Genomic DNA, 24,548 nt, shown 5'->3' on the forward strand with positions numbered 1-24,548 from the left:
CAACAACCAGACGCCTAGCTGGAGACTTTGAATGTGCTTATGAATGTTTCTTGAGTGAATGAACAAGCAAGAAGCCAAACATGGTGCTAGAAATCACATGATGGGGCTCCTTCCTGCCTGACCGTGGGTCCCTCTGCTCTGAGAGCTTGGCCCTGTCCCCAAATGGGTTTTCAAGGGCTGTTACAGGACCATGTCCTGGGATAGCCACAGTGGCCCGGGAAGAGGCCAGAGCCCCCAGCATTCAGAGACCTCAGGCTCCCTTACCCAGCAGCCACCCCTGGTCTCTGTTGTCTCTGGTACTTTGAAATAAATGCTTCACTGGATCTTGAAGAAGTTCCCATCTAACCACCAAACTCTAAGCTCACAGTGGGAAAAATGGGCTTTTTTTCCCCTATCTCACAAAATAACTACATTTCATCAGGCTCTGAGGAACTAGCTCACCTGCCACACCTTCCTCCAAATTAATTACTTAATCCGGCCAGGTTGAGAACTCCAGGCCCGGAGAATAAATCCAATAGCCCAGGCTAAGGCAGAGGAGAGGCCCCACCCTCTCTTTCCAGCTCCCATTCCCAAGAACTTTCCAGACTCACCTGTCTCAGAACTCCTTTCTCTTGCCCATCTGCAAGCCCCTCCTCTCATCTCCCCCCACCCACCACCCCCCCTGCCCCTGGAAATCTCTGATCTACTAAAATCCCCTGTGCACACCAACCCTCTTCACATGGTCCCACTGGAATCTATCTCAGTTTCCTTTCCTCCCCGTTAGTCCTCTTTTTTTTTTTTTTTTTGGCCTGGACAGCCAGGGAAGTTCCCCCCCTCCCCCTTAGACCTCTCTAGACCAGAGGGGCCCCTGGACCAGAAGAAGCGTCACGAATCTCCGAATTCCCTTGCCCAACAGGGCTCAGAAATGGCAGAAGAGTCCACAGCAGTCTGTCAGAATCATGGAGAGGAGGCCAAATACAAAGCAGCAGGGACAAGAAGCCACCTTTTCTCTGATCCCTTCTCCAGCAGTAAGTGTGACTGGAGATGAGCCACAAGCCAAGCCCAGGCTGAGGAGACAAACTTTCTACTAGGCTGTGCTCCTATAGGCTGGTTGATTTAATCCAACACTGCCCAGATTCCTGGGTTTAGCCATCACCTGCACTATTAATTCCTTCACTCTTTCCTGTAACTGACACTTTATTTTCTTTAAAATAAGGATGTTTTGGGAATTCGCTGACGGTCTGGTGGTTAGGACTCTGCCCTCTCAATGCCAAGGCCTGGGTTCGATCCCTAGTTGGGGAACTAAGATCCTGCAAGCCTCCCAGCGCAGCCAAAGAAAAAAAGGATGTTAAAATGTTGCTTTACCTCACAGCCCACATTGAAACCTTGCTATAAATAGCTTATTGTAAAAAATAAATAAGAGAATGATGCTATTAAAGTCTAAATTCAGTCATACACTCTGCCAAAGGATCTGAGTCTAAGACTTGCTCTCTCTCTGCTAGGGTTAAGGGTCATGAAAGACAGCCTAGCACCAAACTACAACTCAGGACTTCCCTGGCAGTCCAGTGGTTAAGACTCTGTGCTTCCAATGCAGGGGGCGAGGGTTCGATCCCTGGTTGAGGAGTTAAGATCTCACATGCTGCATGATGTGGCCAAAAAAAAAAAAAAAAAAGTACTGGGCCCTGTTCAGGGTGACCCTCGGTAAGTGTGGACATTACTTGTTAGTGAGTGTAAAGGGCCCAGTGGGGTATCTGACCCACGGGAGACGCACAGGAAGTAGACACTATTCTTATGTATATTTATTTTAAATCATTTAATACATAGCCCTGCTACCTGCTCTTCACTTGAAAACTCGCACTTTGCTTCTAGCCCTGTGATCCCTCAAACCAGCTGAGAGCATTGGCTGTTGCTGCTGTTACCTCTGTGTGGTCCTGACTCCCCTCGGTCCCCGTGCCCTCACTTTGAGGCCTCAGAAATGCGACTGACAAGTCCGTTTTGTCCAGCAAGGGTTCCTTTTATTCATTGGGGGTGGGGTGGGTGGGGGTGGGGGTGTTTTGAAACACAGTGCAACTTTATAAAGTTGAGAGTGCCGGGAATGTGAACCTGCCAGGTGCAGAAAAGTGCAAGAAGCTTGCGGAACCTCCCAGCTCAATGGGTGCCCGCAACTCGCCTCTGGCCATGGCTGCTGGCCCAGGAGGGGCCGGGTAGACCTCAGAATGAGATCAGGGTGCCTGCTCCATCTGAAGCTCGGGACCACGTCCGTCTGTCCTCCTCGTGTATAAGAGTGTGCAAAACAATCTGAGAATAGCTTCACACGGGAATCACGGAATCACCTCCACTTTGGCATCCCTTGGCCTAAGAAGCATTCCGGCCGTGCGGGAAGGGTCGGGCAGTTTCTGTCCTTCCAAACGCCAGGGCATCACCAGCTGCCTCTGGCCCTGCCAGCCCAGCCTTCACACGGGCGTCTCCTCTGCCACCTTCTTCAGGAGCCCAGCTGCCAGAGGGGAGTGCTGGGTGCCTTCGGGGCCATCAGTGGCCCGGATCTTCAGGCGCACTTTCTGGTTGGTCCTTCTCCACTCGGAGTACAGCTGGCAATGGTAGCGGAATGAGACCTGCAGGGCAGGGTGGAGATGAGCAGGAGAGCCAGCCTCTGGCCATCTGGCCATACAGCCTCTACCCGCAAGAGAGGAAAACCGGGCCCCTGAGGCATCTGCCTCAACCTAACCAGGACCAGCCTCCTGCTTCCAGAAGCAGGGGCAGCATCTAGGCATTTCTCACACAGACAGTGCACACACACCCATTCCCTCACCTGGGGAACCTCCCCACCAGCACTGAGGGCCCTGCAAAGGTGAGAGGGTCTGTGTGTGTGTGTGTGTGTGTGTGTGTAAGGTGGTGGTGGGGGGGCCCCTTTCTGTCTCTCAGAGGGTGGCAGTGAAGTGATAAAGCCTCTTGGAAGGGGCCAAACGTCAATGGGTCATATAACTGCCAAAACATGGAAGCAACTCAGATGTCCTTCAGTGGGTAAGTGGATAAATAAACTGTGGGACATCCAGACGATGCAATGTTATTTGGCACCAAAAAGAAATGAGCTATCAAGTCGTGAAAAGACATGGAGGAACCTTAAATGCATATGACTAAGTGAAAGAAGCAGATCTGAAAAGGCTACAGGGAATTCCCTGGCGGTCCAGTGGTTAGGACTCGGCCCTTTCACTGTAAAGGCCATACATAGACTGCATGATTCCAACTATACGACATTCTGGAAAAGGCAAAACTATGGAGACAGTAAGCGGAGCAGTGGTTACCAGGGCTTGGGGGAGGGAGAGATGAACAGGAGGATCACAGAGAGGTGTTTTTTTTTTTTTTTTTTTTTTTTTTTTTCTTTTTGCGGTATGCGGGCCTCTCACTGTTGTGGCCTCTCCCGTTGCGGAGCACAGGCTCCGGATGCACAGGCTCAGCGGCCATGGCTCACGGGCTTAGTTGCTCCGCGGCATGTGGGATCTTCCCGGACCAGGGCACGAACCCGTGTCTCCTGCATCGGCAGGCGGATTCTCAACCACTGCGCCACCAGGGAAGCCCACAGAGAGGTTTTAGGACAGTGAAAATACTCTGTATGACACTCTAATGGTGGATACATTTGTCTAAACCCACAAATAGTTCAACACCAAGAGTGAACCCCTAATGTAAACTATGGGCTGGAGGTGATGATGTGTCAATGTTGGTTCATCGATTGTAATAAATGCACTGCTCTGGTGCCCTGCTGATCGCGGAAGAGGCTCTGCAGGTGTGGGGGAGGATTTTGGAGAACTCTGTACTTTCTGCTCCATTTTGCTGTTTAACCTCAAACTGCTCTAATGAGTCAAATCTATTAAAAAAATTTTTTTTCCAATAAATGTCAATGGTTCATACTCTTTAACCAAGCCAGTTCCAAGAAACATTTGCACAGGTGGCATGCAAAGCACAGTTTATAACGGCAAAAAAAAAAAAAAAAAGGGAAACAAAAACACAAACCAACAAAAAAAAAACATTGGAAATGATCCCAGTGTCCATCAAAAGGGATTAGTTAAAAAAAATACAGCACAGAGCTTCCCTGGTGGCGCAGTGGTTGAGAGTCCGCCTGCCGATGCAGGGGACGCGGGTTCGTGCCCCGGTCCGGGAGGATCCCACATGCCGCGGAGCGGCTGGGCCCGTGAGCCATGGCCGCTGAGCCTGTGCGTCCGGAGCCTGTGCTCCGCAATGGGAGAGGCCACAGAAGTGAGAGGCCCGCGTACCGCAAAAAAAAAGAAAATAAAAAAAAAAAACAGCACGCCCATACAATGAAGGATTGTTGGGTGGCTGCCTTTTTTTTTTCTTAAGGACATTAGCAAAGTGAACACAAGCAGACTGCAAAGCAGGACCTATGATTTCATCCTACTTGTATTAAAAAACCTGCTTGGTGGATGCGCTGGGAAACAATTCTTGAGGAGGGAGTGCCCCACAGCTGGAGGCCAGTGGTTCTGTCTGAGGGGCCAGACTCTGGGGACCTTTCCTCTCTGAGTGAAGGGTTCTCATGCCTGCCAGAAGCCGGGGACAACACCCCACTACACTCCCTCTCTCTCAACCCCCGTCGTTTTCTCTCTCCCCATCCCCCTCCATCCCCCCCCCCACCCCCGCCAGTACAGTCTTGGTGGAGCTCGTGGCTGGCGGGGCCTGCACTCAGCAGAGGTAATCACGTGCCCTTGTATCCCTGGGGCAGAAGGCTCACGCCTGGCTCCCTGGACCTTGGACCAGCTTGGAATCTGGAGCTCCATGAGATGCTGGGAATTGCTTCCACCTGAAGGCCAACCACAAGCCGAGGCAGGCAGGGCGCCCCAGACCCCCTCCAAGCCACTGACCAAACCCCGGGCCTGACTGCTCCCAGATGTCTGCTCTCTGGCGGGCAGCCACTCACCAGCGTCCAGAGGACGTAGATGGTAAAGAGAGCGATGGTGAGGGCTATGAGCCCCACCGCCTCCAGCCGGCTATGGAGCCTGAGATGGTCCTGGGCCCCGCGCAGGCACAGCCAGCCTGAGATCGCGGCCAGAGGCGTGATGAACAGGAAGCACACCATGTCGCAGCACAGTGTCCTTTTCTCTGTCCGAGGCCCTGGGTCCTTCAACCACTGCGAAGAAGAAGGGAGGGGGAGCCGCTGAGAGAGACCGTCATGTACCGCCCTCTCTCGAGCCTCCGCGGAGGGATGGGGTGTGGGACCGCCAGGCCCTCCGACCCCTCTGCTGACGCCCATCTTCCTCGCTGGGCCCTGCAGGACCAGCCTCCTGCCTGGCACCTCCCGGCGTTCATTCCTTCTTTCAGATATTTATGGAGACGATGACGATGACAGGCCAGGCCCGGATAGGTGCAGGGCACTTCTGCCCCTGTTTTTTGTTTTTGGGTTCTTTGGTTTTTTTGGCTGCGCAGGGGATCAGACGCATGCCCCCTGCAGTGGAAGCACAAGTCTTCACCACCGGACCACCAGAGAAGTCCCATGACCTTGTTTTATAGATGGGGGAAACTGAGGGCACGGAGAGGCTGACCCATTTGTGCAAACTCACGTGGCTAGTCGTCCACAAAGCCAGGACTGGAGCCCAGGAAGTCTTATCTCAAGGCCTGTGCATCTTGGCCTCTATGCTACACTGCCTGCCACAGATGATGGCAGGAAAAAGTCCCTGCCCATAGCTCCCATGCTAGTTGGGGGAGGCATGAAACAGGGTGAATGATCAGGATGGGGAAGGCTATGCTGAGGAGGTGACACCGCAGAGAACCGAACGAGCAGAAGGGGACTGGTGAAGAATGGGGGAGACAGCGCTCAAGGCTGCAGAAAGAGCATGTGCAAAGGCACTGGGGTGGAGGCGTGGAGCGGGGAGCGGTGCAGGCAGGCTGGCTCTCCCTCCAACTGTTCTCCTAAGAGCCCAAGGTCCCGGGTGGGCCAGGGGCCTTTCCAGGAGCCCATACCTCGGCACAGTGACATCCCCCTGCAGCTCTCAGCTGCCCCACGCCAAGCCAAGCTGGGCAGAGAGGAGCCCGGAGAGCACCCGGGCAACCAGCAATGCTCTGGAAAGCCATGTGGCTCCCGTCATGCCTGGGAATATCCCATCTCAACCCCCACCCATCACGCTCAGGCTACAGTCTAAGCTCCCAGGCTTGGCCCACAAAGTCCCCCAGCGAGGCCACTACCCCTCCTTCTGGGCCACTCTACTCCTCCTTTAACTAGCTCCACTCCAGCCACGTGGGCTTTGTCAAAAACACCAAGCTTCTCCTGGCCTCAGAGCCTTTGCACTTGCTGTGCCCTCCGCCGGGACTGCCCTTCCTCAGGTTGGGCACCCCCTTCTCATTCCTCAGGTCTCAGCCTTAGGGTCACCTGAAGTGACCAAAACAGGGAGGAGGCACAGGGTCTGTCAGGTCTGGAACCTCAGGCCTGGTTCCCCACCCCCATCAGCAGAACTGACCCCGGGGACAGGAGAGAGGTTCCTCCCTATAGAGAAGCTGCTTCCCCAGCCCACCAGGATCCTCCAGGGCAATTCCCTCCTCTGGCCTCACGCCTGCCTTCCTCCCCTCTGCCCACTCCAACCTCAGGCTCCCAAGCATACCTCTGTGAGGGGCCGGGGCCTCTTCTCCACTGCAAACTCCGTGTGGCACAGCTCGCAGTAGCTGGTGTTGGATGAGGAAAGCCATCTCTCCAGACAGCTCTTGTGCACAGCGCCCAGTGTGCCAGTGCAACCACATGGAGACAGCAAGCTCTCCCCATTCGCTCCCTCATGGCAGATCCTGCAGAATGGACCATCACTAGACACAGAGATGGGACACATGAGTAACGATCAAGTTTCCTGCCTATGCCTACTTCACATGCACTGGATCACAAGCTCAGCATCGCCCCTATATGCTGCTACTTGGCAAACTCCTACTCATCCTTCAACGCTCGGCTCCAAATATCCTTTTCCTTGGGAAGCCTTCACAGACTCCCACAGGTGGAGTGATGTGCTCCCTCCCCAAGGTTCCCACGGCACCTTTTTAGGCCCAGGGTGAGCATCACTTGTACCTGCCTGCCCAGCGTCCACTGCTCCTTCTCCTACCGTACCACCCTGATTGTGCTGGGCAACCAATCCACTCTCAACTCTTGGTCCTCAAGACGACACCCCTGATGACCTCAGGCCTGACCAATCAAAACACCACACATCCCTGGTCACAGGGGCCGACTCAGGGAACAGCATGTGTGATGCAATCAGAGCCACTGGGAATTGATTCCTGAAATTCTTTCTTTTTTTTTTGTTTTTTTTTCCCTAAACTCCAGAACTACAGGCAGCATGGCTGATGTAAGTCTGGAGCTGCTGGAAGCAGCCTGGTCCCCACATGGATGCCAAAACAGAGGGAAACAGAGGAACGTGGAGCCAAGAGATAGGGAGAAGCAGAGTCACAAGGACATCATCAGAAGCTCTGGATCCAGCCGCACCTGAAGGCCATGCTACCTAAGAAACCTGTCCGTCCAGGGAGAAGAGCTCCCCGGCTCTTCTGCTCTGGTGAAGCTCGGAACAGACATAAAAAGCGTCTGCAGGGCTTCCCTGGTGGCGCAGCGGTTCAGAGTCCACCTGCCGATGCAGGGGACACGGGTTCATGCCCTGGTCTGGGAAGATCCCACGTGCCGCGGAGCGGCTGGGCCCGTGAGGCTGCTTCAGGGAAGTCTTGGCCCCAGCTTGGGCTCTGGGGATGCTGGGTCCTTCCTGGGGCAGCTCAGGAGGCCCGGGGCATGGCCTTGGTGGCCCCAGCAGCTGTCCAGCACATGAGTCATTGTTTTCCAGACATTTCTGCCCAGAGAGAGGACCGGGGGAACACACGGAGGAGGTGGAGCAGGAGAGCTGTTTTCCAGATAACACCAGTTTCCCCTCAGAAACTTTCTATCCTTTTCTCAGGGTCTCCTGCTGAGGGGCGGGGCCTGGCTGCTTGGAAACCCAAGAGCTGAGCTGACCCCTCAGGTCTGCTTTCTGGTCCTCAGTCCTGTGCCTGGGCTGCTACTTTTTCCTCCAAGGTCAAAAGGGCATGCCTGGCTCCCCTCTGCTCCCACACTCCCCACACACATCAAGTGAACAGGAAAGGGATCCCTGCTCCGGAAACCAAGCCGGGAAGTGGAAGCGACGAGGACCTTGAGGGAGAGCCATGTCGGTTTGGGGGTTTGTCCCTGAAGAACCCTACTTCAGAGGTGCAAGTTCAGAGCAAACAAAACACAAGAAAGCAGAGCACACACTGATTTATGATTGAGCACTGATGAGGTCCCATGCACAATTTGGAGGGCAACATCTGGGCTAATTTTTCTCATTCTCTCAGGGAGCCTGGGAGGAAGGTGCTCTTTTTGCCCCTGTTTTATAGACAGGGAAACTGAGGCATCGAGGGGTTAACCTGTTTGTGCAGAAGTCACACAGCTAGTAGTCGGGCACAGCTGGGCTTGGAACCCAGGAAGTCACTCCAGGGACTGTATACTCTGAGCCACTAGGCTGCCTGCCACCGGTAGTAGGGCAAGAGAAATGGGCTTTACTCTCGAAATTCTGGCAGGAAAATCATGCAAATGATACAGTTGAGGAGGAAATGGGACGGGGGAGCGGGTGAGACATCCACAGATCCCAGTGGGGCTGCCCAGAGCATGCTCCATGGGCAGAAGGGAGATGGAAATGGAAGCCATGGGGAATCGGGCAGCGGGAGGGGGCCGGGTGGAAGGGCTGGGGGTGCGGAAACGCTCAGCACAGCTTCCTGGAGGGACTGGCTCACAGACGAGGGGGCGGAGAGAACGGAGCCCTCACAGAGGCCAGAGGGGCCCCAGATGCTGGCCCTCAAGCCTGAGCCTTTGTGGATTGTCCTGGGCCCTGGAGATACCTCCTGGGCCTTCCTCTTTGTCCTCTGAAGGTTTCAGGGTCCAGAACTTTCTGCCCCACGTGGGGTGCCATGGGCCCCCAGGAATCAGGGTCTCCTCTGAAGTGAAATGGAAGGCTTCGTTTTATGGTCATGGAACCAGCAAGGTGCTGGGGACAGTATCTTTCAGCCCCACCCTTGCTGCTCCCAGATGGCAGAGGCTGGCTGGGAGGAGGAGTTACAGGGTGAGTGAAGAGAAGGAGGGGGACAGTGACCTGCTTGTGTGGCCTCTGCTGATCCCAGCACCTCCCCGCAGTGGCAGTGGAGGATCCTCATTTCCTCCTGGGGAGACTGGCCAGGAGGCTGTAAAGAGGGCCCCGTCCCTGGATGATGACAACCCTTTGGGAAAACAGCAGCCCTCTCTCTGGGAAGGGTTGTCCTGCCCTGGCCTTCAGCCTGGGCAAGTTGGGATTGAGCTGCATCAAAAGGCAGAGGGGGGGCTTCCCTGGCGGTCCAGTGGTTAAGACTCCGCGCTTCCACTGCAGGGAGTACGGGTTCGATCCCTGGTCGGGGAACTAAGATCCCACATGCCTCACGGTGCGGCCAAAAAACAAAACGAAACAAAGAGGCAGAAGAGACAGCCGTCAAAAAGAACGAAATTTTGCCATTTTGCAGCGACATGGATGGACTTGGGGGTGTTATGCTGAGTGAAATGAGTCAGACAGAGAAAGACAATTACTGTACGCTTATGTGCAGAATCTAAAAAATACAAGAAACTAGTGAGTATAACAACACAAAAAGCAGACTCAGAGATATAGAGAACAGACTAGTGGTTACCAGTGGGGAGAGGGAGGAATAGGGCAATGTGAGGGTTGGGGAGTGGGAGGTACGAACTATTGGGTGTAAGTTAGGTTACAGTGATGTATTGTACAGCACCGGGAATAGAGCCAATATTTTGTAATAACTGTAAATGGAGTGTAACCTTTAAAAATTATATGAAAAAATTTAAAAATTGAAAAAAAAAATAGCACTACCATACAATCCAGCCAGAAAACTAAAAAATGGCAGAGGAGTAGATCAGGAGGGCCCTGCGGTCGGTCTCAGCGGGCAGAGCTGTGCTGACCACCAGCTGCCCGTGCAGGGGCCACTCTGGCACCACTGCTTGCCTGGGTCTCTGAGGGCTGCAGGGGAGGCTGATGGGACCGAACAGGCTTCTCCTCCTGCCCCCCACACCCAAGGGGGAGCCCTAGGTTCAAGCCTCAGCTCTGCTCAGTGACACTGGCAGGGGTCCAGCTCCCTCTGGGATGCGGTTTCCCCAGGTGTAAAAAGGGAGGGTGGGGCAAGATGACAACAACTCACTCAGTGGCCCCCAGGAACCCCATGGAGGGAGACTTCCTCCCTGCCCCCCACCCCGGCAGCTCTGGCTAGGAGGCCCCTGGGCCCGCCAAGTGTCCCCTTGCTCCCAGCCTGGCTCAAGCAGCACAGACGCTGTCCTGACTTCAGGGGGTCTGATGGAGATGCAGACATAAAAACCAAGACCCTGGAGGAAGCCTAGAAGGAGAACTCCAATCTCATCTGGGCTTAGGCAAGGCTCCCTGAAAGAAGCGATGCCAGGCAAAGACTTACAAGGTGACCGGCAGTGAGCTCCCTCCAAAGCACTGCAAGGCTTCCATCTGCTTCTTTTTATGTTTTGAATGAAAAGCTTATGAATTGACTCTGACACCTGCTACAACACAGATGAACCCTGAAGACATGATGCTCAGTGAAAGAAGCCGTCACAAAAGGACAAATACTGTCTGATTCCAATCACAGGGGGTCCCTAGAGGAGTCAGATCCATAGAGACAGAAAGTAGATGGTCGCGGCCAGGGGCTGGGGAGTGAGTGTCTAATGAGGACAGAGTTTCAGTTTTGCAAGATCAAAAGAGTTATGGGGTTGAATGGTGGTGATGGTTGCACAACGTGAATGTACTTAAAGCCACTGAACTGTACACTTTAAAATGGCCAAGAGGGCTTCCCTGGTGGCGCAGTGGTTAAGAATCCGCCTGCCAACGCAGGGGACACGGGTTCGAGCCCTGGTCCGGGAAGATCCCACATGCCACAGAGCAACTAAGCCCGTGGGCCACAACTACCGAGCCTGCACTCTGGAGTCCACGAGCCACAACTACTGAGTCCGCATGCCACAACTACTGAAGCTGCGCACCTAGAGTCCATGCTCTGCAACAAGAGAAGCCACCGCAATGAGAAGCCCGCGCACTGCAAAGAAGAGTAGCTCCTGCTCGCCACAACTAGAGAAAGCCCACACGCAGCAACAAAGACCCAACACAGCCAAAGATAAACATATAAAATAAATAAATTTTAAAAAATAAAATAAAATGGCCAAGAAGCTAAATTGTGTTATATATATCGTAACAATAAAAAAAATTGGAAAGAAAAGCTTATGAATTAAATTGTGTCAAGTTAAACATCATGGAAATACATTAAACTTGAAAAACTGGTGGCCAGATTAAATCTTAATGAGTTAAAGTGGATTTAAATTTGTGTGGGGTTTCCCTAAATCTCTTTTCCTTGGGACTGGTGACAAGTTGGCGAACCAGACAGACTCAGCTCACACGTGGGTCTGGAAAGCTGGCACTGAGGTTTAAATACATTTATCAAATCTTATGAGGTGGCAAAGCCCCTTGCGGGCACTTTATGTGGACCACGGCCACGTACTCTCAAAACAACCCAGTGAGGAAGGTGTCCCCAGTTTAGAGATACAGGGGTGAAGCAACTTTTCCCAGGTTGTACAGGGAGAGAGGCTTCTACTCAGGACCTGAGCCCAGGCACCCTGAATCCACAGCCAGCTACTTCCTCAAGCAGCCTCCCCAAGACGTGAGCTACTCACCAACATCGGACCTTCAGATTTTACCCAGTAATCTGGAGTTTCTGCTTTTCGTGAAGAATCAGACCTGGCCAGCCAGTTTCCACGTGGTGATTACTGGTTTATTTGCCCACCTGGCCCCTCTAGGTGGCTGGATTTCTTTTTTGGGTTTTTTCTTTTGCCCGCGGCTAGTGGGATCTTAGTTCCCCAACCAGGGATCGAACTCAGGCCCCGGCAGTGAAAGCACCAAGTCCTAACCACTGGACCGCCAGGGAATTCCCGCAGTTGGATTTCTGACCCCAGGCAGGGCTGGGAGGAAATCCCTTGGGCCCTAGAGCGAAGTGAGTGAAGGCAAAGATCCCTGCTTGGCCACCACTAACCTCGGTGTGTCCAAGGCCCGGATGACAGTTGAGAGGAGCCGGCCGTCCCTTGAAGTCACCTGTGCCACATACTGGGGTGGCCCGAGGCCCGTGGCCTCCACAACCTTGGAGAAGGCAGGGCTGTCGGAGCAGTCGCACAGGGAGCCAGGGAGGTGACAGCAGTCACCCGTCGTCATGGCCACAGGGAGCCCCGCGTCCTCAGGGCCCAAGGCCCATGGTCCCAGGAGCCTGGGGAGAGGCCGGCAGGAAGATTAGGGGCAAGGTTAGCAAGCCACACACCAAATCCAGCCCTCTGAGCCTCAGTTGCCCAATATGTACAATGGGGCTTTGGAGGGGGCTGTGAGGATTCAATAAGGTCACACGTGCAGCTCAGCCCAGGCCTGGCACATCTCAGGGGCTTGATTATATTACCTCTGACTCTCCTAAGAAAGGCCAGCCCAGCCCAGCCTGCAAAGCATGCAGGTCACCCCCAGTATCACTTTTCCAGACATGATAACAGCACCTAACAGTGATTGAACACCTTCTGTGTAGCAGGCCCTGTGCTTGGCGCTTTCCAGGAACAGAACCATGCCCGCCAACCACGTAGAGACTGTTCTCCATGGATTGGATTGCCAGGCCTGGGCTCATGCCCACCTTGGAGTGGGCCAGAATTGAGCTAGAAACTTGGTCCAGCAGACCAGGATGGTGAGTCACTTTGATCCTCCTGGTTCACGGACTCTTGTGGGGCTCTGAACTCCTTGATAACTCAGGCTATCGAGGAAGTGGCCCAGGCTGGGGAGGACCATGGCAGTCTCTGTCTCCACCCACCAGAGCAGCTGCTCTAACCCATGCCTCTGTCCCCAAGGAGAGGCCAGCGGAGCAATCTGAAGCCTGCTCTGGGTGGGAGACTTCAGCAGGATTCTGTCCCCCACCCCAGGGTCTGACCTGCCGAAAGGAACCCTTGGCAAGCTCTTCTTCCATCACAGAACCAGCCAGCAAGGCTTGTGTGTTTCCCTTGGAGAATTTCATGAAAGTAACAGAGGCCTCTTGAAGCCAATACAGGTGCCCTGGAGCTAAGGATCTCTGTCCCAAACTTGTCTCCACCCTTTGTCCCTAGGAACTATGATCCAGAGACCCCGGAAACACTCACCGAGGTCCCCCCACAATTGTTTTTTACCAACCCTTGCCAGACAAACTCTGAGACCCAAAGGGGTGGGAGGGAAGCACTGTAAGTCATCGGCTAACTTTTTGCACCAGGACAGTCTGCTGCCAGATCAACAGTCTCTGAACAGCTCAGCCAGAAGACCTCCAGGCTCAGCAGGCCCTTCTAAGCCTCTATAGTTGGGCTGCTGTTGGTCACATAAGCAAGTGTCAGCGCAGAGGCAGGAGGAGCCTGGGAGGAAGGCTGCATGACTGAGATAACATCCTCAGGGCAGTGGCCAGGCCTGCCATGTTGTGTACACTGCTGTCCCTTCCGAGTGCCTGCAACCAGAATTTCCAGCTCAGAGGCCAGCAGGGAAGTCGCTGAGTTACCCAAGGGAATTCAGGCAGAGGGGAATCTACTCCTCTTGCCCCTCCAAGGATTGGCCTTCACATTTCTGCAAGTAATTGGGCATCACAAGAAACATCACAGCTACTGTGTATTAAGTTCTATCATTTCTTTTACTGTCAGGGGAAAAACAAACACAAAAAACACTGGTAAAATCTGCTAATGCAAGACCTGCAAATCACCAAAATAATAATAGCACCTACTGTTTATTTAGTACCTACTGCAAGCCAGGTACTGTGCTAAGCTTACTGAACTCAAACAGTTGTTATAAGTGTCCCCTTCAAAGGTCACCTCCCCAGAGAGGTTTTCCCTGACCACTCTGGTCAAAGTGCCACTGGTGTCCACATTATTGCCCTTACAGAATATACCCCTCTCTGAAATGCTCTTTCCTTTTTTTTTTTTTTTTTTTTGAGAGGCCAATGCCGCCTTTATTCCTGAGTCAGAGCATACTAGAGAGGGTGCTCAGGCATACGGCCACAGTGGGCTCCCTCTCGATCCATCCAAGAACCGGGCAAAGGCCAGACCCAGGGGGTCCAGTGACTCAGCGGCCTTAGGAACAGCACAGAGGACTCTCTGCCTGTGGGCCTGAAATGCTCTTATTTCTTTTCTTTTTTTTTTCTTTTTTGATCGCGCTGCATGGCTTGTGGGATCTTAGCTCCCCGACCAGGGATTGCACCTGGACCCTCAGCAGTGAAAGAGCAGAGTCCTAACCACTGGACCGCCAGGGAATTCCCATGAAATGCTCTTATTTCTTCATCTACTGGTTTAACCACGTCTGTCTTCCATTCACCAGTCTCCCCAGCACCTGGCCCTGTGTCTAGTACAGAGCTCCTGGATTAATTTTTCAGCCCCTCCTCTGTGTAAGAGCAGGGTTGGGAGAGCCAGGTCTCTTGACCCCGCCCCCCAGACCCTAGTCTGCCAGCACCCATGATGGGAATCAGAAATATTTAGAGGCTAGAGATCTGTGCAAAGCACAGAGGCTTGGGCTTGCAAGAGGCCAAACTCGAGGCTGGATGCAAGGATAGGGTGGTTGCAGCTCTGGGGCTGCTGGGATGGCAGAGCGAGCCAATGCCTCAAGCAAACTTGGCCCAGTGCTTGAAAGATGGATTTCACTGAGTCTTCACAACAAAACTATGATGTAAGTCCAATAATTACCCCCATTTGACAGGTGAGGAGACTGAGGCTCAGAGAGGTGCAGCTTCTTGCCCAAGATCACACAGCTAAGTCAGGACAGTGCCAGGATTTGAACTTAGTCGAGTGAGAGGGTCTGGGACTCAAGAGATCTGGGTTCTTTTAAGTCCTGACTCTGTTACTAATGTTGTGTGTCCTGGAACAAGACACTTGGCTTCTCTGGGCCTCATTATTCTCCTTTGTCAAATAAGTTGATGAAGCTAGTGGACTGTGTCTGCTGAGGGGCTTCCTGGGAAGGAGCACCCAGGCTCAGTTCCTCCAGCGAAGCTCGCCCTTGGCTAGGCTTGTCTGGGGTGGCGCTGGGGCACCACAACCTTTCCACACCTACCCAGACTCCTTTTTTCTGAGGGCAGGAAACCAAGGGAAGAAGAGTCAGAGGACCCTAGCTCCCCACAGTGTCATCTCAGTCCAGCTGCTTTGCTCTCTGGGCCTCAGTTTTCTCTTCTGTATAATGGAAGTCCCAATGAAACCCAGCTCATACATGCATAAATATGAGAAAGTCGATAAATATTAGCTCTTATGATAATTACCGTCATCAGCTAACAGAGCTGTTGGTAGGGTTTGATGAGACAAGGCACAACCAGTGCCTGGCACACAGTAAGCACTCAACAAATGCTCACTGTTATTATTTTTTAGGATAAACATGGAGCCTGTGAAATGCATTCATTCCTCTTCACTTACCACAGAGAGGCTCCTGTATGCCCTTCAGTACTTGCATGGCCCTGCACTGGAGGCCAGGCTCTAATTGCAGCTCTGATCATTACTCGCTTTGTAGCCCTGGGCAAAAGGCTTGACCTCTCTGAGCCTTGATTCCTCATCCGAATCGCAGGGAACGTTTCTAGTACTTCTACTTGATATTGTCGCTGGAGGACTAAATGACCTAATACTATAAATTCTGGCTATCCTGTTTTGAGCACCCACAAACAGCCAGGCACTCTGCTAAGCAAGTGCTTGGGTCATTATATTTACTATTTTCCTGGCAGAGTCCCTCTGAGGAGGAGGTTGGGGAAGGTGACTGGTCATTTATTGACCGCCTACTGTGTGCAGAGCGCTTTCCTCATTTGCCACCTCCTGGTTCCTCCCAACAGCCCGATTAGGTTGGTACTGGGATGACCCGGTTTCACAGGTGAGGAGACCGAGGCCCAGAGAGGCACCTACTGTGTGCCGGCCCCCAGGGGACCTCCTGCCTTCTGCAAAGACGGAAATTGCGATCACCTAGTCCCTGGGAAGGCTGAGGCCGACTGTCCGAGCCCGGCCGTCCCGCCTGGGGGCCGGGCTCGGGCCTCAAACTCGGGGCCGGCCCGCGGATCCGCACCCCCCGGCCCCATCCTTCCGCCCGTGCCTACCTGATCCGCGGCCGGGCCGGGCGGCCGCGCAGGCCCCTCCGCTTGCCCGGGCCCTGGTCCCGGCCCGGCCGATCTCTTCAGCGCCGCTAGCTTCGCTCCGGCCGGCACCTGCGTCGGGACACCGCCCGCCAAGCAGACGGTGCCACGAACCAATGGCGACCGCCTCTCGCCTACACTGCCCAATCGCCATAGAAGTCCCGCCCTGGGAGGCTGGGCCAGAGGCGACGGGGACGTCCTGGGCCGCACAGGCTCGGCGGCGCCGCAGCTGCTGGCCCTGCCCCTGCTGCGTCCTGGCTCCACCCCAGTCTAGGCCCCGCCCCCATCCCTGGCCCCGCCCCATGCCGACTCGGGGCACGAGCGGGGCACGTGGCGCCACCTGCAGAAGACCAGTTAATAAATAAAACCGTTACAGAATTCAACGCGACAGCAGCGAAGGGATTTGTATGTGTTCGTCACCTCTCTTAGGCTTCCGGCCAATCCTGGGGGAGGGATGAACCGTCCGATCACATTTTACAAAGAGGAACCACAGAAGTCTAGAGAGGTTAAGGGGCCGTGGAAGAGCCTAAAGCCAACATCATTTATTTATCATTCACATTCATTCATACATACAACAAATTCATTCATTAGATGTAATAAGCATCAATAAGAGGGCCTATTATGAGCCAGGCACTGTGCTAGGCGCTGTGGACACAACGTTGAGTAAATATTGCTGTCCTCATGGACCTCAGTCTAGGGAATGACATAGACATTAAGCAGTCAGTTATGTAATTATTAATTACAAAGGTGATAAATTATAGCGAGTGAGGGAGGCATATCATGGAATATTTGGAAATTCCAAAAATATTTCCCTAAAGAAGCAATGGAACTGTCAATGGCGAAGAGCTTGAGGTGGGATGGATAATTGCCTCAATACTCCTTTCTTCCCCTTCCCCCGCCTTTATTGAATATGTAGATCAGCTCAATTACCTTAATCAAATTCTTTTGTGCTGTACTAGCTTACATTTTTCAAAAATGGAACAATAAATCATAACATTTTTTAAAAGGTTACCTATAGAGGGAAGGGGTAGAATAGAAGGGACAAAGATAGAAGCTAGACTTTTAAAACTGTACCTTGTTTTGGATATCTGACTTTACAACCGTGTAAATATTTTATATAACTTTTTTTTTGTGTGTGTGTGTGTGGTATGCGGGCCTCTCACTGTTGTGGTCTCTCCCATTGCGGAGCACAGGCTCCGGATGCACAGGCTCAGTGGCCATGGCTCACGGGCCCAGCTGCTCCGCGGTATGTGGGATCTTCCCGGACCGGGGCACGAACCCGTGTCCCCTGCATCGGCAGGCAGATTCTCAACCACTGCGCCACCAGGGAAGCCCTATTTTATATAACTTTAAAACAAAATTTAAAATATAAGATATCCCTAAAAACAAAAATAAGATAAAACGAATTAACCTGTGTATCCAGTTGGTGACAAAACAACGCCGAGAAGAACTAGTGACTTTAAAACTCCACAGTTTCATTGTACATGCCACTATATTGGTGGTGATGGTGTTAAATTGTTATTCTGAGCTTGTTGCACATTTAGTCTGGGATAAAGCAAAGGAGTGGTTATGTTGGTGTCAAGAACTGGGCTTTTCAGAGGGAGTGAAGGAGGTACAGGTGTAAGATTGATCACATTAAAGAAAAACCCTGTGGTCTTTTTTTTTTTTTTTGCGGTACGCGGGCCTCTCACTGTTGCGGCCTCACCCGTTGCGGGGCACAGGCTCCGGACGCGCAGGCCCAGAGGCCATGGCTCACGGGCCCAGCCGTTCCGCAGCATGTGGGATCTTCCCGGACCGGGGCACGAACCCGTGTCCCCTGCATCGGCAGGCGGACTCTCAACCACTGCGCCACCAGGGAAGCCCTCTTTTTTAAAAAATGTTTTATTTTATTTATTTATTTTTGGCTGTGTTGGGTCTTCGTTGCTGCGGGCGAGCTTTTCTCTTTTTTTGGCGAGTGTGGGCTACTCTTCCTTGCGGTGCGCGGGTTTCTCATTGCGGTGGCTTCTCTTGTTGCAGAGCATGCGCTCTAGGCGCGCGGGCTTCAGTAGTTGTGGCACGTGGCCTCAGTAGTTGTGGCGCACGGGCTTAGTTGCTCCACGGCATGTGGGATCTTCCAGGACCAGGGCTCGAACCCATGTCCCCTGCACTGGCAGGCAGATTCTTAACCACTGCGCCACCAGAGAAGTCCCAGTTTATTTCTTAAGTAAAGCACATTCTTCCACATAATCACAGTATGATGTTCAAAATCAGGAAATTAATATGGATCCAATATCACCAGGTAATTCCCAAATCCCGTTCAGAGTTTCAGTAAAGTTCTTTAAAGCTCCAGCATCCGTCCCAGAATCACATGTTGTATTTTGCTGTCTAATTCAGTCTCCTGCAGTCTGGAACAATTCCTCATTCTTTCCTTGTTTTTTATGACCTTGATATTTTTGGAGATTACGGGCTAGTTATTTTGTAGAAAGCCTCTTAATTTGCTTTTCTTTAATATTTCCTCATGACATGCATTTAGGACAGAAACCACAGAAGTGATGTTGTGTTCTCAGTGCATGTATCAGGAGGCAAAGAATGTTGATTTCTTCTACCACTTATAACCTACCCTAATTATATTAATCTGATTATGTTAAACCGGTGTCTTCCAGGCACTTCCCCTGTGGTCCAGTGGGTAAGACTTCCCCTTCCAATGCAGGGGCTGCGGGTTCCATCCCTGGTCGGGGAGCTAAGATCTCACATGCCTCGCGGCCAAAAAAACAAAACATAAAATAGAAGCAATATTGTAACAAATTCAATAAAGGCTTTAAAAATGGTCCACATCAAAAATATATTTTTAAAATAAATAAATTAATTAATTAAATGGTGTCTTCCAGGTTTCTCCAGCATGAGTAAGTGTTGCATCTATCAGTAAGTGCCTTATTGGAAAATACCATGAAACTAATTAAATATCCGCTCCTCAACAGACCTTCATCCACCAGATTTAATATTCATTGATGACTCTTGCCTGAATCAAATTTTGTTGCTGTTGTTAGCAAAGAGGGTTTTATTTTTATTTACAAGAATTCTGGAGGAGGATGGCTGCTGGCATTGATTGGGTCAAATGATAATAGGGTTAATTACCTAGATTCTCTTGGCCTTTTTCCCATGTAGCTAGATGGCTGCTGTGGCTCCAGGTAGCACATCCTCAATGAAGGCAGGAAAAAGGGAGTGGCACAGAGGGGTACACCTTGTCTGTCTCTTCTACCAGATAATGGTTGCTAAATGATGATTGTTTTCTAATTCCATCTTTGGCACTTCCTTCCTTATTGGCTCAACAAGATGTTCCAGGGTGGTTTTTTCTTGAAACTTTACCTGCCCCAGCTCCGGACTCCACCCTGTCTCCAAGGAGCTTTCCTTCTGTTTAGTGGGGAATGGTATTTAGAAACCAAGATCTGGGTGCCAGGTGGGCTCATTGCTACCACAGTATCATTATCTTTTTAAGTTTTTTTTAAAACAAATTTATTTATTTATTTATTTTTGGCTGCATGGGTCTTCGTTGCTGCGCGCAGGCTTTCTCTAGTTGTGGCGAGCGGGGGCTACTCTTCTTTGCGGTGCGCAGGCTTCTCATTGCGGTGGCTTCTTCTGTTGCGGAGCATGGGCTCTAGGCGCGCGGGCTTCAGTAGTTGTGGCTCGTGGGCTCTAGAGCGCAGGCTCAGTAATTGTGGCAAACGGGCTTAGTTGCTCCGCATCATGTGGGATCGTCCCGGACCAGGGCTCGAACCCGTGTCCCCTGCATTGGCAGGCGGATTCCTAATATCTGCGCCACCAGGTAAGGCCAGTGTCATTATTTCTTGCTTCTCTCATTGTAATATGTTACAATATGTCCATATATTATCTTATGCCTTTAAACCCATGAGTGCACACCAATATCTCTAACTCGAATTCAGCACCAAGGTTTATCCCAGCCCCTTTACATGTTTCTAAAGTCCTTCTGTGACTGTGAAAAACCTGGTTCCCGGGGCTTCCCTGGTGGCGCAGTGGTTGAGAATCTGTCTGCCAATGCAGGGGACACGGGTTCAAGCCCTAGTCTGGGAAGATCCCACATGCCGCGGAGCAACTAAGCCCGTGAGCCACAACTACTGAGCCTGCGCGTCTGGAGCCTGTGCTCCACAACAAGAGAGGACGCGATAGTGAGAGGTCCGCGCACAGCGATGAAGAATGGCCCCTGCTTGCCGCAACTAAAGAAAGCCCTCACACAGAAACGAAGACCCAACACAGCCATAAATAAATAAATAAATAAAATTAAAATTAAAAACCTGGTTCCCCTGACGCTCAGTGCTCATTGCCCAGCACCCCACCCCACCCCACCCCTGACCCCCACCCAGTGTGTAACCAAACCCTAGACACCCTGGCCAAGGCCCAGTCCCAGATATAAACTTCCCGTTTAATTCCATCCCCATTGGGCACGCTGGTTGAAAGCTTGGCCCTGACAGAGGAGCTAAATCTATGCATTTTAACTGAAAAATAAATAACCAGCAACTTTTTTTCATTTTTCTAGTAATTCCTTTTTATTGTATTTTACAGGAGTACAGGTTGGATAACCTATTTTTTTCTTTCATTTTGTTTTGTTCAATTTTTATGGCATTATATATAAAATCAGAAACACTGGTTATCGTATGTCAATCAAAAACTGATTGGCAGTTATCCCTAGCTTATCTTTTCTTAAATTTTTTGCTTACTTTACTGTTTTCCATGTATTTTTTTAATTGAAGTAGAGTTGATTTACAATGTCATATTAGTTTCAGGTGTACAGCACAGTGATTCATATATATGTATATATATATATATATACACATATATATGTATATATATATAAATTTTTTCAGATTCTTTTTCCTTATAGGTTATTACAAAATATTGAGTATAGTTCCCTGTGCTATACAGGTCCTTGTTTGTTATCTATTTTATGTAAGTAGTGTATATATGTTAATCACAACCTCCTAATTTATCTCTCCCCCATTCAACCAACTCTTGAAGGCTACTTGGGAACCAGCTCAAAATCTTGAAAATTGGGGCTTCCCTGGTGGCGCAGTGGTTGAGCGTCCGCCTGCCGATGCAGGGGACGCGGGTTCGTGCCCCGGTCCGGGAAGATCCCACGTGCCGCGGAGCGGCTGGGCCCGTGAGCCGTGGCGGCTGGGCCTGCGCGTCCGGAGCCTGTGCTCCGCAACGGGAGAGGCCACAGCAGTGAGAGGCCCGCGTACCGCAAAAAAAAAAAAAAAAAAAAAAAAAAAAATCTTGAAAATTATGAAATTTGAAAATTGATAAGCAAAAGAGAGAATTAAGTATTTATGCTGACTTACACCATCTGTACCTCCTGGTAACCACATAGATGAGGGGGAATTTCTCTTTATAGACCTATTCCAAAAGTAAATGAAGAAGTGGCAGATTTGACTATCACCACTTTGTAACTCTTGATGGATTATGAATCTTGGTGATGCTTATCGGCAGGCGCTACCACCACGAATGAGAAATGCACTGACATTACCTGCCTCCTGGGGTTATGTACATGATATCACCTATGAAGTGTCCAGTCTTAAATCCGATCAACCTCTAGATCTAACTATTCATCTACAGGAAATTCAGGGGAAAACAGGACACGTTAAATGTCACCCTGGGTCCATAGAGACAGATAGCAGATTAGTGGTTGCCAGGGGCTGGGGGATGGGGGAAGAGGGAGTAACTGCTTAATGGATGTTGGGTTTCTTTTCAGCGTGGAGGAAAACTTCAGAGTGGTGAAGGTTGCACAACACTGTGAATATCCTAAAAACCACTGAATGTACTTTTTTTTTTCTTTTTTTTTTTTTTTTGCGGTACGCGGGCCTCTCACTGTTGTGGCCTCTCCCGTTGCGGAGCACAGGCTCCGGACGCGCAGGCTCAGCGGCCATGGCTCACGGGCCCAGCCACTCCGCGGCATGTGGGATCTTCCCGGACCGGGGCTCGAACCCGCGTCCCCTGCATCGGCAGGCGGGCTCTCAACCACTGCACCATCAGGGAAGCCTTGAGTGTACTTTTTAAAGTGGTACTTAAATGGCGAATTTTATGTTATATGAATTTTGTGTCGAATTTTTAAAAAAGCAAAAAGAAAGACACTATAGGGATGCCACTATAGTGGATCCTTAAGCACTGCTCCACCAGGGAAGTCCAAAACTTATTTCTGTGTGTGTGTGTGTGTGTGTGTGTGTGTGTGTGTGTGTGTGTGTGGAATCATGCTCTTATCTTTTATGTATCATAATTTATTTAGGTTAACACAGTTCCTAAAAAAATTAAACACAGAAGTACCATGTGATTCAGCAATTCCACTTCTGGGTATGGACCCAAAAGAAATAAAATCAGGAACTCAAACATATTTGCATACTCATGTTCATAGCAGCATGATTCACAATAACCAAAAGATGGAAGCAACCCAAGTGCCCATCAACAGAGGAATGGATACACAAGAAATGGAATATCCACACAATGGAATATTATTCAGCCTTAAAAAGGAAGAAGAGGGCTTCCCTGGTGGCGCAGTGGTTGAGAGTCCGCCTGCCGATGCAGGGGACGCGGGTTCGTGCCCCGGTCCGGGAAGATCCCACGTGCCGCGGAGCGGCTGGGCCCGTGAGCCATGGCCGCTGAGCCTGCGCGTCCCGAGCCTGTGCTCCGCGACAGCAGAGGCCACAGCGGTGAGAGGCCCGCGTACTGCAAAAAAATAAATAAATAAATAAATAATAAAAAAAAAAAAAAAAAGGAAGGAGAGTCTGACACCTGCTACAACACGGATGAACCTTGAGGACATGATGTTCAGTGAATGAAGTCAGTCATGAGAGGACCAATACTGTCTGATTCCACTTATAGGAGATCGCTAGAAGAGTCAGTTTCATAGAGACAGAAAGTTGAATAGTGGCTGACAGGGGCTGGAGGAGGGAGGAGGTGGAGTTAGTGTTTAATGGGGACAGTTTTAGTTTTGCAAGATGAAGAGTTCTGGAGATGGTGTGAATGCTTGTATAACAATATGATACTTAAAGTCACTGAACTGTACACTTAAATAGTTAAGATGTTTTTTTTTAAGATGGTAAGTTTTATGTTATATATATTTTATGGTAATTATGTTTATTTTACCATTAAAAAAAAAGACTTAAGAACAGTGCCTGGGGCTTCTCTGGTGGTGCATTGGTTAAGAATCTGCCTGCCAATGCAGGGGACACAGGTTTGATCCCTGGTCCAGGAAGATCCCACATGCCGCGGAGCCCGTGTGCCACAACTACTGAGTCTGCGCTCTAGAGCCCGCGAGCTACAACTATTGAAGCCCGCGCGCCTAGAGCCCGCGCTCCGCAACAAGAGAAGCCACTGCGATGAGAAGCCCCCACTCACCGCAACAAGAGAGCCCGCGTGCAGCAATGAAGACCCAACGCAGCCAAAAATAAATAAGTTTATAAAAAAAAAAAAGTGTCTGGCACAGAGAGAACACGCTGTGCTTAGTAAATCACTGAATGTAGAGTAATTGAAACAACATCGCTGTACTGTGACCCCCAAGGGCACAGGGTCACATCGTTTTTGTTCTCAGGTATGTGCCCCAGGGCTGACCAATCACAGAGGATCCAGAAAGATTTGATTTTTTTTTTTTTTTTTTGCCACGCTGCAGGGCATCCAGGATCTTAGTTCCCCCAACCAGGGATGAACCCGTGTCCCCTGCAGTGGAAGCGCAGAGTCCTAACCACCGGACTACCAGGGAAGTCCCAGATTTCATCTTCTGACTGCTTGAAACCCTTCAGGGTGCCTCACCACTTTCCCTGGCCCTCCCGACCTCTCCTTCCACCATCCGCCCTCTCCACGCCCTGCCCCGTCCAAACCCAGGGGAGTCAGCGCCCCCAAGGGCTGTTATGAACGGCCCCCACCAGACCCCCCAGCTCTCCCACCAACGGCCTTGGCCCAGGATACCCCTTTGGCCTGGATCAAGCACCCTGACTTACTCCACCGCCCCTGTCGGAACAGCCCCTGTGGCTCTGAGCTCCTCGGGAGAGATGTGTCTGGGCTCGCCCATCCCTCCAGGCAGGGCAGCCAGAACCTGGAGGGCATGCATCCTCCTCTCTCGTGGCTCTCCTAGGGGTCAAGGGCACAACTGGCTTTAGCCGGGAGGCTGGAGCTTCTAGAACAGCTGCCGGCACTCAGGTGAGAGGAAACACACATTGGGTCATGTGATCAGTGCAGGGTAGGGTGGAGGGCCCATATAGGCCTGGGGGGGGGGGTGGCTATATGCCTCCTCTGCAGTGGCAAGTGGCCCTCAAGCCAGCCCTGCCACCCGGACCAGCGGGAGAAGCTGGGTCCTGAGGAGACGCAGAGCAACAGTTGCCCCCCACCGCCTGCGC

The 24,548-nt window shown here is 51.4% G+C and overlaps 1 protein-coding gene across 1 annotated transcript; it reads right to left on the bottom strand.

Moving 5' to 3' along the window:
* Positions 1-1,972: 1,972 nt before the first annotated feature.
* On the bottom strand, positions 1,973-16,291 carry MARCHF2 (membrane associated ring-CH-type finger 2). The gene is made up of 5 exons (XM_059063056.2): positions 16,135-16,291; positions 12,070-12,297; positions 6,582-6,777; positions 4,907-5,116; positions 1,973-2,591 (listed from the first exon to the last, which is right to left on the bottom strand). Exons 2-5 carry the CDS (start codon positions 12,243-12,245, stop codon positions 2,433-2,435), a joined length of 741 nt encoding a protein of 246 aa, XP_058919039.1. The 5' UTR covers positions 12,246-12,297; positions 16,135-16,291; the 3' UTR covers positions 1,973-2,432.
* Positions 16,292-24,548: the final 8,257 nt, after the last annotated feature.

Source organism: Kogia breviceps, chromosome 4 (assembly GCF_026419965.1).
Source record: "Kogia breviceps isolate mKogBre1 chromosome 4, mKogBre1 haplotype 1, whole genome shotgun sequence".
In the NCBI taxonomy this organism is placed as follows: domain Eukaryota; kingdom Metazoa; phylum Chordata; class Mammalia; order Artiodactyla; family Physeteridae; genus Kogia; species Kogia breviceps.

What these genes read in the sequence shown, in the direction of transcription:
- MARCHF2 (XM_059063056.2), bottom strand. Translation starts at nt 12,245, where the DNA reads ATGACGACGGGTGACTGCTGTCACCTCCCTGGCTCCCTGTGCGACTGC. An exon ending in CGGGCCTTGGACACACCGAG is followed by an intron (nt 6,778 to 12,069) that starts GTTAGTGGTGGC and finishes CTCTGTGTCTAG; the next exon opens with TGATGGTCCATTCTGCAGGA. An exon ending in GGCCCCGGCCCCTCACAGAG is followed by an intron (nt 5,117 to 6,581) that starts GTATGCTTGGGA and finishes TCTTCTTCGCAG; the next exon opens with TGGTTGAAGGACCCAGGGCC.